At 43.0% G+C, this 12,466-nt stretch overlaps 1 protein-coding gene across 2 annotated transcripts in view; it reads right to left on the bottom strand.

Moving 5' to 3' along the window:
- The window catches only part of TLN2 (talin 2), a 363,285-nt gene that overhangs the window by 146,166 nt on the left and 204,653 nt on the right, over window positions 1-12,466 (bottom strand). For both annotated transcript variants that reach the window (XM_044979585.1, XM_044979584.1), the window contains exons 12-14: window positions 9,180-9,335; window positions 7,667-7,768; window positions 2,969-3,045 (exon numbers count right to left, since the gene is read on the bottom strand). In XM_044979585.1, the coding sequence (XP_044835520.1) occupies window positions 2,969-3,045; window positions 7,667-7,768; window positions 9,180-9,335 (335 nt within the window). The remainder of the gene's footprint in view (window positions 1-2,968; window positions 3,046-7,666; window positions 7,769-9,179; window positions 9,336-12,466) is intronic.

Below are 12,466 nucleotides of genomic sequence, written 5' to 3'. Positions count from 1 at the left end.
TAGGATGATCAGGGAATTGAGGGCTTCTCGGAAACTGGAAGAGCTGGGCCTGCTTAGTCTCGCAAAAAGAAGACTGAGAATGGATATGATTGCTCTCTATAAACATATTGGGGATAAATACCAGAGAGGGTGAAGAGCTATATAAGCAAAAGGAGAAAGTTGGCACAAGAACAAATGGATATAAACTGGCCATAAACAAATTCAACCTGGAAATTAGAAGAATATTTCTAACCATCAGAAGTGTGAGGTTCTGGAACAGCCTCTCAATAGGAGTTGTGGGTCAAACAACTGAATTAGCTGGACAAACTTATGAGTGCAGTTGTATGATGGGGTTGCTTGTGACTTCTGATAAGTCTTATGTTCCTAAAATTCATGCTTCAGGGTTTCAGCTAGCCACCTGCAGGGGGTCAGGAAGGAATATCTCCCTCAATGTATTTTGGATGAGTTCTGCCCCCACCCCCATTTCCTACCTCTGAAGCATCAGAGATGGCCACAGCTGGAGATGGGACAGTGGCCAGGGCTCTTAGGTGAAAACCGAGCATTCTCTCTCTCAGGTGTTAATCTGGCTGGTTCTTGTTCACATGCTCAGGATTTAACTGATAGCAATATGTGAGGCCAGGAAGGAATTTTCCCTAGCTCAGATTAGAAGTGACCTTGGGGGAGGCAGGGGGGGTTCGCCTCTCTCTGCAGTGGGTGAGTGGAGTCACTTAGCAGGATTATCTGGGTATATCTCATGTAATAATTTCCCTGCTATTGCAGAGGCCTTGAGGACTGATGCCCCTTGGTCCTGCCTATTCTCTGCTTGTGGGCACATGATAGTCTAATATCCTGTGGGTCTCATTTACTTTGGTCTCATTTCCATTGTTGGGTTTAGCGTGTGGGTGCTGGGTGGGGTTGATGGCCAGTGATATACACAAGACCAGACTAGATGATCCAGAGGTCCCTTCTGGCCTTAAACTCTGTGACTCTATGAGCTCCTGTAAACTAATTCCTGGCTGCCATCCTTCCCTTTCAGTTTCTAAGCAAGGGTGCTTAAATTGGGTGAACTGCTTAAATTCTAGTCACTGTGTTCTTTCATCCAACCATTTTACAAATTATTTGTATTACCAAAGACATAGTCGTATAGCAGGACCCCATTGTGCCAGGTGCTTCCAGTGTAAGTTTGCTACATCTTCCGTGTCTGACAAACCAATTATCAGTAATGCTGCTACCTGAAGAGGTGGTGAAGGAAGAATGGAATGTGTGACCTGGCTGTATTTATTGTTATGACCTCACTTCATCTCACAAAGATAAACAGCGGAGACTGGGTTACTGAAAGAAGGATCTCACAGTTTTGCTTCAACTATGCCAAAGTAGGACTATCAACTATACGAAGCCGAATGTTCTGGAGATAAATTTTCCAAGCACACCTTAGAGTTGGAATAAAATTTGTACCCCTTCTTCCAAATTGTATGTATTTACGTTTGGCCCCTGATAGTAATTTAGCAGTCTATCAAATAATGGAATAAGACCATTAATTATGGGCATCATAACTTTGCCAGATGTACTGCTCATATTAACTATCGTCTAAGCTCCAACAGTTGGAGGTGTTGGCATAATTTTTGATTTAAAGAGCAACAATGTGCTCGGAAAAAAATTGGTGTAATTTCAGTTACAGATTAACATTGTCCATGCATATTCATTTGTTACAAATTTTGAGCTTCTAAATCGAACATTTACACAGATAGGCTACATTCTGGAAGCCATTTGGAACGGGAAGTGTGAACAGGAAGCATGTGAAAACATGTACACTACACTAAAGCTAAACATTCATGTAAGGCCACATAAAAGATCTAACCAATTCATTTCCTGTAAGCAATATGTGTAACATAAATCACAGTCAGCTCGTCACACATTGTAGAGACACTACCCTCCTTTCCCTTTGAGTTCAAAGAAGAGGCTTAAGTTAGGCCTCATTATAGCTCACATTGTGCTGAAACTGTTTCTGTTACTTAACAGTAAAGAGCCAATTGAATATTCCTTTTCCAGTGAACCACCAGCTCCGGGATCCCACACTTGACTCTTTTCAGTAACCCTGTATAATCCACTCTCCCCCCGCAATGAAATCCCAGACCCCACTTAATTTGTGCTGCACTGTGAGTCAAAGCCTCCCACCTTGTCTTTAGCAGCATCTGAAAGATTAATCATTTTTCCCATATTAAACAAAACTTTGCTAATGACAGTTACAAAAAACACTGCATGCAAACCCCAATTAAAGCCATCAATTTAGCAAATGTAAGCTATCAAAAGCAAGGAAATATTCACAAACCAAACACACAACCTTCCACTAATTCAATTTTTACAACTCTCCATACAGATTGCTACTGAGTTAGTCTCAGTTCTGTAGTCTGTGGTTCAAATCACCACAACTGTACATACATTACACCAGGGTTCGGCAACCTTTCAGTAGTGGTGTGCCGAGTCTTCATTTATTCACTCTAATTTAAGGTTTTGCGTGCCAGTAATACATTTTAACGTTTTTAGAAGGTCTCTTTCTATAAGTCTATAATATATAATTAAACTATTGTTGTATATAAAGTAAATAAGGTTTTTAAAATGTTTAAGAAGCTTCATTTAAAATTAAATTAAAATGCAGAGCCCCATGGACTGGTGGCCAGGACCTGGGCAGTGTGAGTGCCACTGAAAATCAGCTCGCGTGCTGCCTTTGGCACACGTGCCATAGGTTGCCTTCCCCTGCATTACACCAAATAATAGTCTTAGAACAAAACAACAGACTTCACAACAAAGCTTAACTCTGCAGAACGGCATGGAGACAGAGTTGTTTTCTGTTAAATTACCCTGCAGTTAAGTAATTCTTCTAAGGACAGAAATATATTAAACCATATTTGGGATCAAAGAAAACTACCCACTGCTTATTAAACGTTTCACTCTTACAGAAAGAGCCATTTTTCCCATTGCACAAACTCACTTCTTAGGTGACACAGATTCTTCCAACATTGTTGATTCCTCATCACCTTCAAGCCCAAATCTATCCTTACTTTGTTTCTGAAAAAAAGCAAACGTAAACACTTCTGTGGCATTTCTATTTCATTTCATTTTTTAAACTCATCTACCTTTATTTTGTCACTATTTTACACAAATTGTGTCAAGTCATCTGCATGCTCTCTTTCTCGCTCTAGTGCTACACCAGGATTTTTTGGTACTCTCATATGTGAGCAGGCACTTTGTGATAGGATACACCTCCAGGTCGTGGGTGCAGTAGACAGGAGAAAGGTCACAGAGAACTTCAGTATCCAGAGCACCTGGATAGGGAAAAGCAATCTGGGTCCCAGCACTGGTGGATTTAAGGTGCATAAAGGGAGAAGACTAACATGGATAGTAGTGCTAGCAGGCCTTGTTTCTGAATAACACGAAGCACTCACCCCTCCCAAAAATCAGCACCACCTACTACATAGTATGTTTCATATTGGCTTAATACCACCAAGCTCAGATGGACAGTGGTGCCTCCTACCAACTCCCTCAATGTGACTCAGCAGCGCAGGTACCTTCCATGCAGCAGCAAATGGGAAGCCTCAACTGTACATAAAGCTCACAGGAACTGGTGCATACAACTCTGCCACAAGGTATCTTGTATTCAAAAGCACCCATATGTGAACCAATATATGATTAATGGACACAAATGACCACCACAAGAAAAGTAACATGCCAAGTGTTACACAGTGCCAGATTCATTTCTTTATCATTATTTTCTAGAAACGTAGTTTCAGAAATGTTCATTTCTGATGTGAATTATTTACAATGTAAGGGAGGTAAATGTGCACAGGGGAGTTAAATTAGGGTGTGAATTGAGATATTCCTCATAAGCAAGTGACTGTAGAGAGGCGTGGTATGTTGTGGAAGAAATGCTGTGTCTGAAATGGATTGCTACAACATCCTTAGCCTTGTAACAGTCATTATACTGAGGCAAAGACAAAAGAGATAGCTATGTCTCTGGAGGTAGTTTAATGGGAACCCTCTTCTTTACCCATGAACAAACCCTGTTTCATTTCAATTTGATTTTAGGTGTGAGCTGAAACAGGCCATTCATTTTTAGAGCCAAGATTCTTTGAAGCTTCAACGTTATTATTTTGCTATTAGTGTAAGGGACAGTTTAAAAAAACAAAAAAAGAGCACCTCAAGTTCCTGGGTTTCCAATCATCTACCACTGACAAGCTGCAGGGACAAAATTTCTTTTCGGGCCCTCACTGTGACATCAGACCTAGGCATATGGTATTATAAGGGGACATTGTGGTAGAAAATCTACACCAGAATAGGTCATTAAAGATTCCCTGAGAATTGACATTACAAGATTTCTATATGACTGTAGGTGATAAACAGATGTGGCAGAGAGAGAGAACTCAAGCTTGACAACTGGAAACAGCATGTTTCTCATTTGAGTCATGACACAGAATGGGAGTTAGTTTGTTAACCTATTCCTATTTCACTCATTTAGAAGCTGGTTGTGTGAGCAGATTTTAAAGAAGAAATCAAAGTGGAAATCTGCACATCTGTACACTCTCAGGATATACAGAGAAGCTGTCTTAGCCTGGAATTCTACTTGTAAAACTTAGAGCAGTTTGAAAAGTCAGTGACCTTTTTCCGTAACTGGTGTTCTTCGAGATGTGCTGCTCATGTCCATTCCATGTTGACCCTGTCTCTCTCTGTGGTTGACTGCCTCTACCACTAGGGAATTGGGAGCAGAGTGGGTATAAAGGTACTCATGACCACTGGATGGCCCACTTGGAGATCAGAGGAAGGAGGAGGGGGTTTGCCAGAGGGCACTTGTAATTTTCATGACCCCCTCATGTATGGGCAAGGCTACCCTGGCCACAGCTACGGGACAGAGAACATCAAAGAGGGAGTCTGTGGGCTTCTCTAACTCCTCCACCTGGAGGCCCAGGTTGGTGGCGACCTTCTTTAACAGCTCCTGATGCGCCTTCGCATCATCCTGGAAACTGGTGGAGGGGGCCCCCACTATAGCCTCATCTGGCGATGACAAGGAGGAAGCTGGTACCAAGGGGTCCTCCAAAACCAGAGGTGGTCCAGCAGCTTGCTCACCCACTTCCTCCTGTGCCAGCGGAGTGCCTGCAGCTGAGGCCTCTTGAACTGGAGGGAGGTGTGAGAGGGCGTGAACCGGTCTCTCCAAAGGTCCAGATACCGAGCAGGCTGCCTGGGAGGGCTGAGTGAATCCCCATGGGTTCCATGGGTACCACTGGCTGGCCATGGAGTCTGAGGCCATGGGGCTGGCTGTGGTGCGATCAATGTAATCTGCACTGTAGGTATCGGAGCTTATCCTGCAGCTAGGGAACCGCGCTCTAAACCCGAGCTAGAGCCCAAGCAGTCGCTCCCCTGTGACCAAGACAGGGCCGAGTGGTGGCTCTGTCCTGATCAGTACTGGTTGATTCTTCTGGAGTTGGATCTGGCTGACCTCGACGAGCGCCTGGATTGGGGCCTCGGTGAACGGTGGTGCTCAGTGGATCCATGATGGCCCCAGGCAAGTGATCTGCACCTCATGCTTGAACAGCGGGACTAGGAACCAGAGCAGACTTGGCGTTGTGAAGATGTAGCTGCACGCGATGATGCCGCGCTGGGGGATTGGCGATGGTTTGGAGAATGGTACCATCGGTCCCGCAACCTGTCCTTACAGCGATATCGGTACCGTGGAAATTCCAGGTGCCGACTTCGAAACTCCTGCTGGGGGAGGGGGGTCACATGCCTCCAGAGATTTGCGCCCAGTTACTGGCGAGACACACCTTGAGCCTCTCTGCCCTTGTCTGAGGTCCGGACACTGGATGGGGCTGCGAAGCTTTTGCCTATCACGGTCAGAAGTGTTTTGGATGCGCAAGGGCGACTGTTGGCAGGACGTCCCTCATGACGGGGACCGTTGCCATAGAGGTGGAGACTGTGGTGGTCCAAACACAGGTTTACCCCGTGACCAGGACCCTGCAGGGGCTGGAGTGGGCAGCACTGGAAGGGACATAACGTCTTGCGCCACTTGCAGGGCCTCTGGCGTGGACAGCACCTGGAACTGACGAGGACCTCCGCCGCTACCTGGGGTGGCTGGTGGGGAGTGGGCAGGGCTACACTGCTGACCTGGGGCACGAGATCCCGAAGGTGGTGAAGAGGTGCCCAAGAGAGGGCCTTGTCCTTTCCCTTGCAGGAAGCTGGAGACCTTCCTCGCCCCGTCTTGTTGGGCTTCTTGGCTGGAGCCATGGAAGAGAACCGGTGCCGGCTCGCAGACGGTACCGGCAGAGCACTGTGCACCGAGCTCACAGTGCTCGGCACCGAATCAGAGCGCTGTTCCGGCATCGAGGTAAGGGCAGACTCCATAAGGAGCACTCTCAAGTGAATGTCACACTCGTTCTTCATCCTGGGCTTGAAGGACTTGCAGATTCTGCACTTATCCCTAATGTGCCCTTCGCCTAAGCACCGTAAACAACTGTTATGTGGATCGCTTTTACAACGATCACAGGGCTTAAAGCCTGGGGTCCGGGGCATGCCCCATCCTGAAGCAAAGTCCCGTTTGGGACCTACTAAGTCTCTAACTAACAAACAGGGAAACTAAAACTAGAGGGAAACTATATACAATAATATACAAGAGTTACATGAGTTCGAACGAATGAGAAGCAACGGTGCTAGCTGAGGCAGCAACACTTCCATGCACCGTCACTGGCGGCAAGAAGAATCTGAAGGTGGAGGGGGCCAGAGGCACCTATATGCTCTGGCATACGCGCCCCACTCCAGGGGTGCCAGAGCCAGTCTCCTGCTGAGGGAAAGACCTCTGGCACTGGTGCATGTGGCAAGCACACATACCTAAGTTGAATGGACATGAGCAATCACTCGAAGAAGAACGCAAGTTTCTACTTAAACTAAAATTTGAACATTAAGTGCTCATTAAATTTGGAACTGACAATGCTGGCTTGAGCCAGTCTTAGAAAGAGAGTTGTGATGAATACTGGCAATCCACCCCAGCCCCAAATTGAAACACCCCTGATATTCTAGGCCTGGAGTTCCCCTAAACAAAAATCCTCAATCCTACTGAAATTTCCAGTTGTCTGTCACTTCTCTGGCATGAACATATATTTATAATGGATTATGTTGTAGTTTGGTCTAATCCTAATAAAATATGTTAACAGCAAGCACGCAGCAGTATTTAAGATGCCACAGGTTTCCCACAAAAAGTGCTTAGAACACAACTAGTAATCATGTGGCATTTGTTGGCAAATGCTAACTTTTGTTGTAACCACTATAGTTATATGGTTTATTCTCTACAGTTAAGGAGAAAGCTTTATGCCATTATTCTCTTGATATAAGCTCACTGACATGTAGCTGCTTTCCAGAAGATTATCCACTTAAATGCCCAAGCATGCTGAGTTAAGTCTTCTAACCTATTCCCTCAATACAGCTAATAGTTTCAATATTACTTCCACAAACACTTCTTTATAGTAATTAATCGGAACTATTTTCTAGGAGTTCTTGCTACAAGCGAGTCACAGCAAAGAAAAATTATACCTAGTTAGCTTCACAAAAGAAAGCGAGCTACTGCTATCAGGTAACCTATCTTTTGTGAGAGAGACATTACGTTTACTAATTTTATTGCACTTTTACTGACATCCTAAAGTTTTACCTTCTTCAATATGATATCAATGTAACCTGCAATTAGCTGAGAGATCTGTTCTCCTTCAGTGGTTTGTACTGAGTAGTAACTTTCTTGATATTCACCAAAATCCTGAGGAAAAAACGGTATAACAAGCAGTTCACCCTTGGGAATGAATTTAAATAAATGAACATCAGCTGTATTAAGATGACCCAAAATTAGAGATATAGGGAAATACATTTTTAACTTTCTTTGCTTTTAATCCAACAAGCTCATATCTACCATATAAGGATCAGGGTCTACACCAAAGCCAAAACCGAATAAAAGTAGCTGAAATTTCCTTTTACCTTTGACGTCTTATTATAGCTAACGGCTCTTATGGCAGATAAAACCATTCCAAGGCTCCACAATAAACTATGTGAGGGGGAAAAAAAGCCCTTTCGATTGGATCCATTTCATACATTTATGGATTTTAAGGCCAGAACGGACCATTACATCATATACTCTGACCTCCTACGTGTAACACAGGCCACAGAATTTTACCCAATACCCCTGCATTATGCCTATTAACTTGTGTTTGACTAAACCTTTTCTTCCAGAAAGGCATCCAGTCTTGATCTGAAGACTTCAAGACACAGAAAATCTACCACATTCCTTGGCAGTTTGGTCCAATGGTTACTTACCCTCACTTAAAAATGTGTGCCTTATTTCTAATTTAATCTTGTCTGAATCAACTTCCAGTCATTGGTTCTCAACCAGGGTCTGAGGTCCCCTGGGGGGGCCGCAAGCAGGTTTCAGGGGGTCCACCAAGCAGGGCCATGTAGTGAGGCTTCAGCTTTCTGCCTGGGGCACAGGGCAGAAAGCCAAAGCCCCACTGCATGGGGCTGAAGCTCAGGGCTCTGAGCCCCGCCATCTGGGGTGGAAGCTGAAGCCTGAGCAATGTAGCTTCACAGAGCCCCGGGCAATTGCCCTGCTTGCTACCCCCTAGTGCTGGCCCTGGCTTTTATATGCAGAGAACCAGTTGTTGTGGCACAGGTGGGCCATAGAGTTTTTATAGCATGGGGAGTGGGGTTGGAGCTCAGAAAGAAAAATGTTGAGAACCCCTGCACTAACGGAAGAGCCTCCAGCACCTTCTCTCCATGAAGGTATTTACACACCATCATCAAGTCACTTCTCAATCACCTTTTTGATAAGCTAAACATATTGAGCTCTAAGTCTCAAACTGTGAGGCATTTTCTTTAGCCCTATTTAGTTTCACAGCCTGTCTGTCACTTTAATACTGCACTCTGAAAACCTTGATTATTCACAACCAAAATTAGCAGATGTCAGGCAGATGGCTCTTTAAAACAGTGCTTTGTATAATCAGGGTCGGGTTACGTACATGAGACAGTTTGTTGGCCATAAGAAAATTGGCCCAGTTGTTTCTTGAGGACTAAACTAAACTAAACCCTATAGGGCCAATCAATTTAGTGCATCAGTCCACGCTCCTTTCCCCATAACAGACAGAACCCTCCTTCTCTGTAACAACATACAGAAAGAGTACCAGAGTGAAGCTTTTTGGAGAGGCAGCCCAGCGCTTCACAGTTGTCAGTGGCCATTCCTGCAACACCTCCTTGGTCTTCTCATCCACACGCATCACTGAGTCTTTGGTGATGCCCAGCAAACGAGGAACAAGCTTGTTTTTGCCTTTCATTTTTTCCTGTAACGGACGTATCAAGGATTAGTTTTCATTTACCAACTGGCATATGTCAGAGGGGAAAGGAGGAAGTAGAGTGGGAATGACCGTGACTGGAGACACTTACATAAAGGAAGAACGAGACGCAGTGCAGAGGACAATTCACAGGCCCAAACTCAGTTTCTCTGGACATGGCAAGTGCATAGATTAATTTAATGTTCACACATTGCTAGAAGTGTTTTTTCATTCATTTTCAAAACACTATGTTGTATTCAGAGCCGCAAGCATTCACTGTCCTTTTTTCCATCTTACCTACAACCTGGTTAATTAAATGCCCAGAGGGACTCAGTCCAGAGTTATCCTCTTAAAAAGACAACTCTGAACACACACCAGAATTAAGTGATAGGCTACACATCTCCAGTGACTTTTAGACTATTGCTTCATTCTCCAATGGCCCACACCTTGTGCAGTAATTTATACCGGTGTGATGTGACTATCACTGCCATTGCGTTTTGGTAGCAACGTACAGTCACTTTTACTGATTGAAGTGACTATCCAAGCTAAAGAACAATGGAGCATCACGCTCTATAGCTATTGCTTGATTTTCATTACAATTTCCTTCTACGTGGTCCACATCTATCCTACTTTGCTTCTTAGATGCAGATATCGCACTTAGCATAACTTGGAAAGAGATGTGAGCCAACAGATTTCATACCAAAATTCTACTCATGTTCAAAGCTTTACTTGGGTCTCGAGAATCTGTCCTCACCCTTAATCTGGTACAGCTTGAAGACATTAAACTGCAACTGACCTCCACTGTGCAATTCAGCACAAGTAACCGCTTGTGGTGGGGAGAAGAAACCTCCCTTCAAATAAAAAAGGTATTTTACAATCCAAGTCTTTGAAAGTTATTTTCAACTACCCTGGTAGTGATATTTTTGTAAACTAGCTTTCCAATTTAAAAGCTACATTGTATACAGTTCACATGACACTTCGATGACCGGTGGCAGATTAAAGACTAACAGATTTATTTGGGCATAAGCTTTTGTGGGTAAAAACCCACTTCTTCAGTTTAATCTGAAGAAGTGGGTTTTTTACCCATGAAATCTTATGCCTAAATAAATCTGTAAGTCTTTAAGGTGTCACTGGACTCCTCATTGTTTTTGTGGATACAGACTAACATGGCTACCCCCTGATACTTTGTTCAATGACCAACTCCCAGCCAGAAAAACTAAGAAGCATGTTAGGCAATATACTGTAAATTAGCTTCCAAAGCCTTCTCTCTGTAGAATTTCTGGTAGTGTTTTATGAAGAGAATGAAGATTTAGCAGGGAGCAACACAGATTAAGGATTCAGAGGTTTACAGGAGGCAAAGTCAGCCCCATTTATTATACATCATAGCTCTAAAATGTTTGTTTTACTAACCATTTAAACAACTTCACCCACGTAAGCATCACTATGAGAGGGTCTCTCTAGACTGACAGGTGCTGTCTCTCAAGGGCTGAGTATACTGCCTCTCTAGCACTTAAAGTCCATAGAGCAAAGACCAGATACCAATTTACTGTGCAACAAAAAAATCTATCATGAGATGCAAATGAGTCCATATGTTCTGCTCCCCTTGAATTTATTTTATGTCGTGGGCTACAGATAATCAACTCCTATTTACGTCCTATGGCCTTTGTTAGACATCAGACCTGAACTTCAAATTATTCTACCTTCCTCTCACACACTTCTTTCAGACTGAAGTTCTATGTCATAGTTCCAGAATGATGCAGTTATTGTTTGCTTCAAGCTACAAGGAAAATCATGGAGTCAAATTGACGCATCCATGAAAATGCAAGGGTAAGTGTTTCTATCTTCAGCCCAATGATCCAGTTAGTCATCGCTGAAAAATTGGACTGAATTCTCAACTTGATTGTTTGCTGTAAATGTGCATGCTTGTACAGTTTTAATATTTTAGTTACTGAAAATTGCAGAGATATTTTCAGAATAGCTTCTAATATACAACTTCATGATTAGCTGATGAAACCAGCGTGAAACCATCATTAGCTTATTGTGCTTTCTAAATAATTACAGCATTTTTTTCTTTTAAAATTTATGCCCAAATTAAATTTCATTACTTATGATCCCAAAGAACCATTTAGTTCTTCATTCATAAATCACTATATTGGAAGCCACTTAACTCGCAAAATAATTTAATGCACTGAACAGTAATGAAGTATTTAGGTTTTGCAAGAAAAGAAGACGAATTTAGGAAAATGGAATAAATACATACAGAGAGCAAAATCAAATAAGCATGTAATAGGCATCCCCGGGAAGATGCCAAATGCACACCGTATATTCTCTCCAGTGGATAAAATTAATTCTGGCCTACAATGTCTGAAAACAACCACTTCAGAGATGAGATTCTACTTCAATAGGTCTCCATAAAAAGGTGCCTAATACGACAGTCACTTCTACATAAGGAGCAAAAGCTAATTAATGATGTAAAGCTTTTAGAAAGTTATCATCCATTGCACTTTCTGCAGAGCACCTGAATGTTCCATCAGCTTAAGTGGAATTTGTAGGTGCTCAGCACTTCAGAAAATCAGGCCACTTGATGGATTTAGGATCCTAATTTTGGGAGCCAAGGATGGAAAATCTAGACTGCAGTTCTCTTCTTATCTGGACCATCTCATTGAGAGAACACTGATCAAGCAATGATTCAAGTCTTGTTTAGCAGCAGCAAAACAATTCTATATCTGCCAAGTCATGATTTAGACATCTTCTCCCAATTATAAAATTACTGTGATTTTAAATGCAGAAAATTCAAGGCCTTAAGGTTATGGCTGTATGAAGTGTAAGAGAAAATAACTGCACAATTGAGAATATGGTTCTTGTAAGATGCAGAGATTTCAATAGGCACATTGAGGTAAACCTCTAACTCTCAAGCAGACTTGTGGTGTTTTTCTAAATGTTTTGAGGGGAAAATATTTTGGTAGGTCAATTAAAAAAAGTCAAAGCCTGAGAAAGGCTGCCTTTGACCCTGCCAATTGAATCTAGCACAATAGGGCCTTGATCTGATTGGTGTGCTACCACAGTACAATTCAGTGAGCTCTCTTTTTAGTGGAAAAGACGGTCTTACAGGCTCCAACCTTGGCTATGCAAACTTTGCT

The sequence above is a fragment of the Mauremys mutica genome, chromosome 11 (assembly GCF_020497125.1).
Source record: "Mauremys mutica isolate MM-2020 ecotype Southern chromosome 11, ASM2049712v1, whole genome shotgun sequence".
Lineage (NCBI taxonomy): Eukaryota > Metazoa > Chordata > Testudines > Geoemydidae > Mauremys > Mauremys mutica.
The sequence above is the reverse complement of the archived record's forward strand: the minus strand, read 5'-3'. Positions and strand labels throughout refer to the sequence as shown.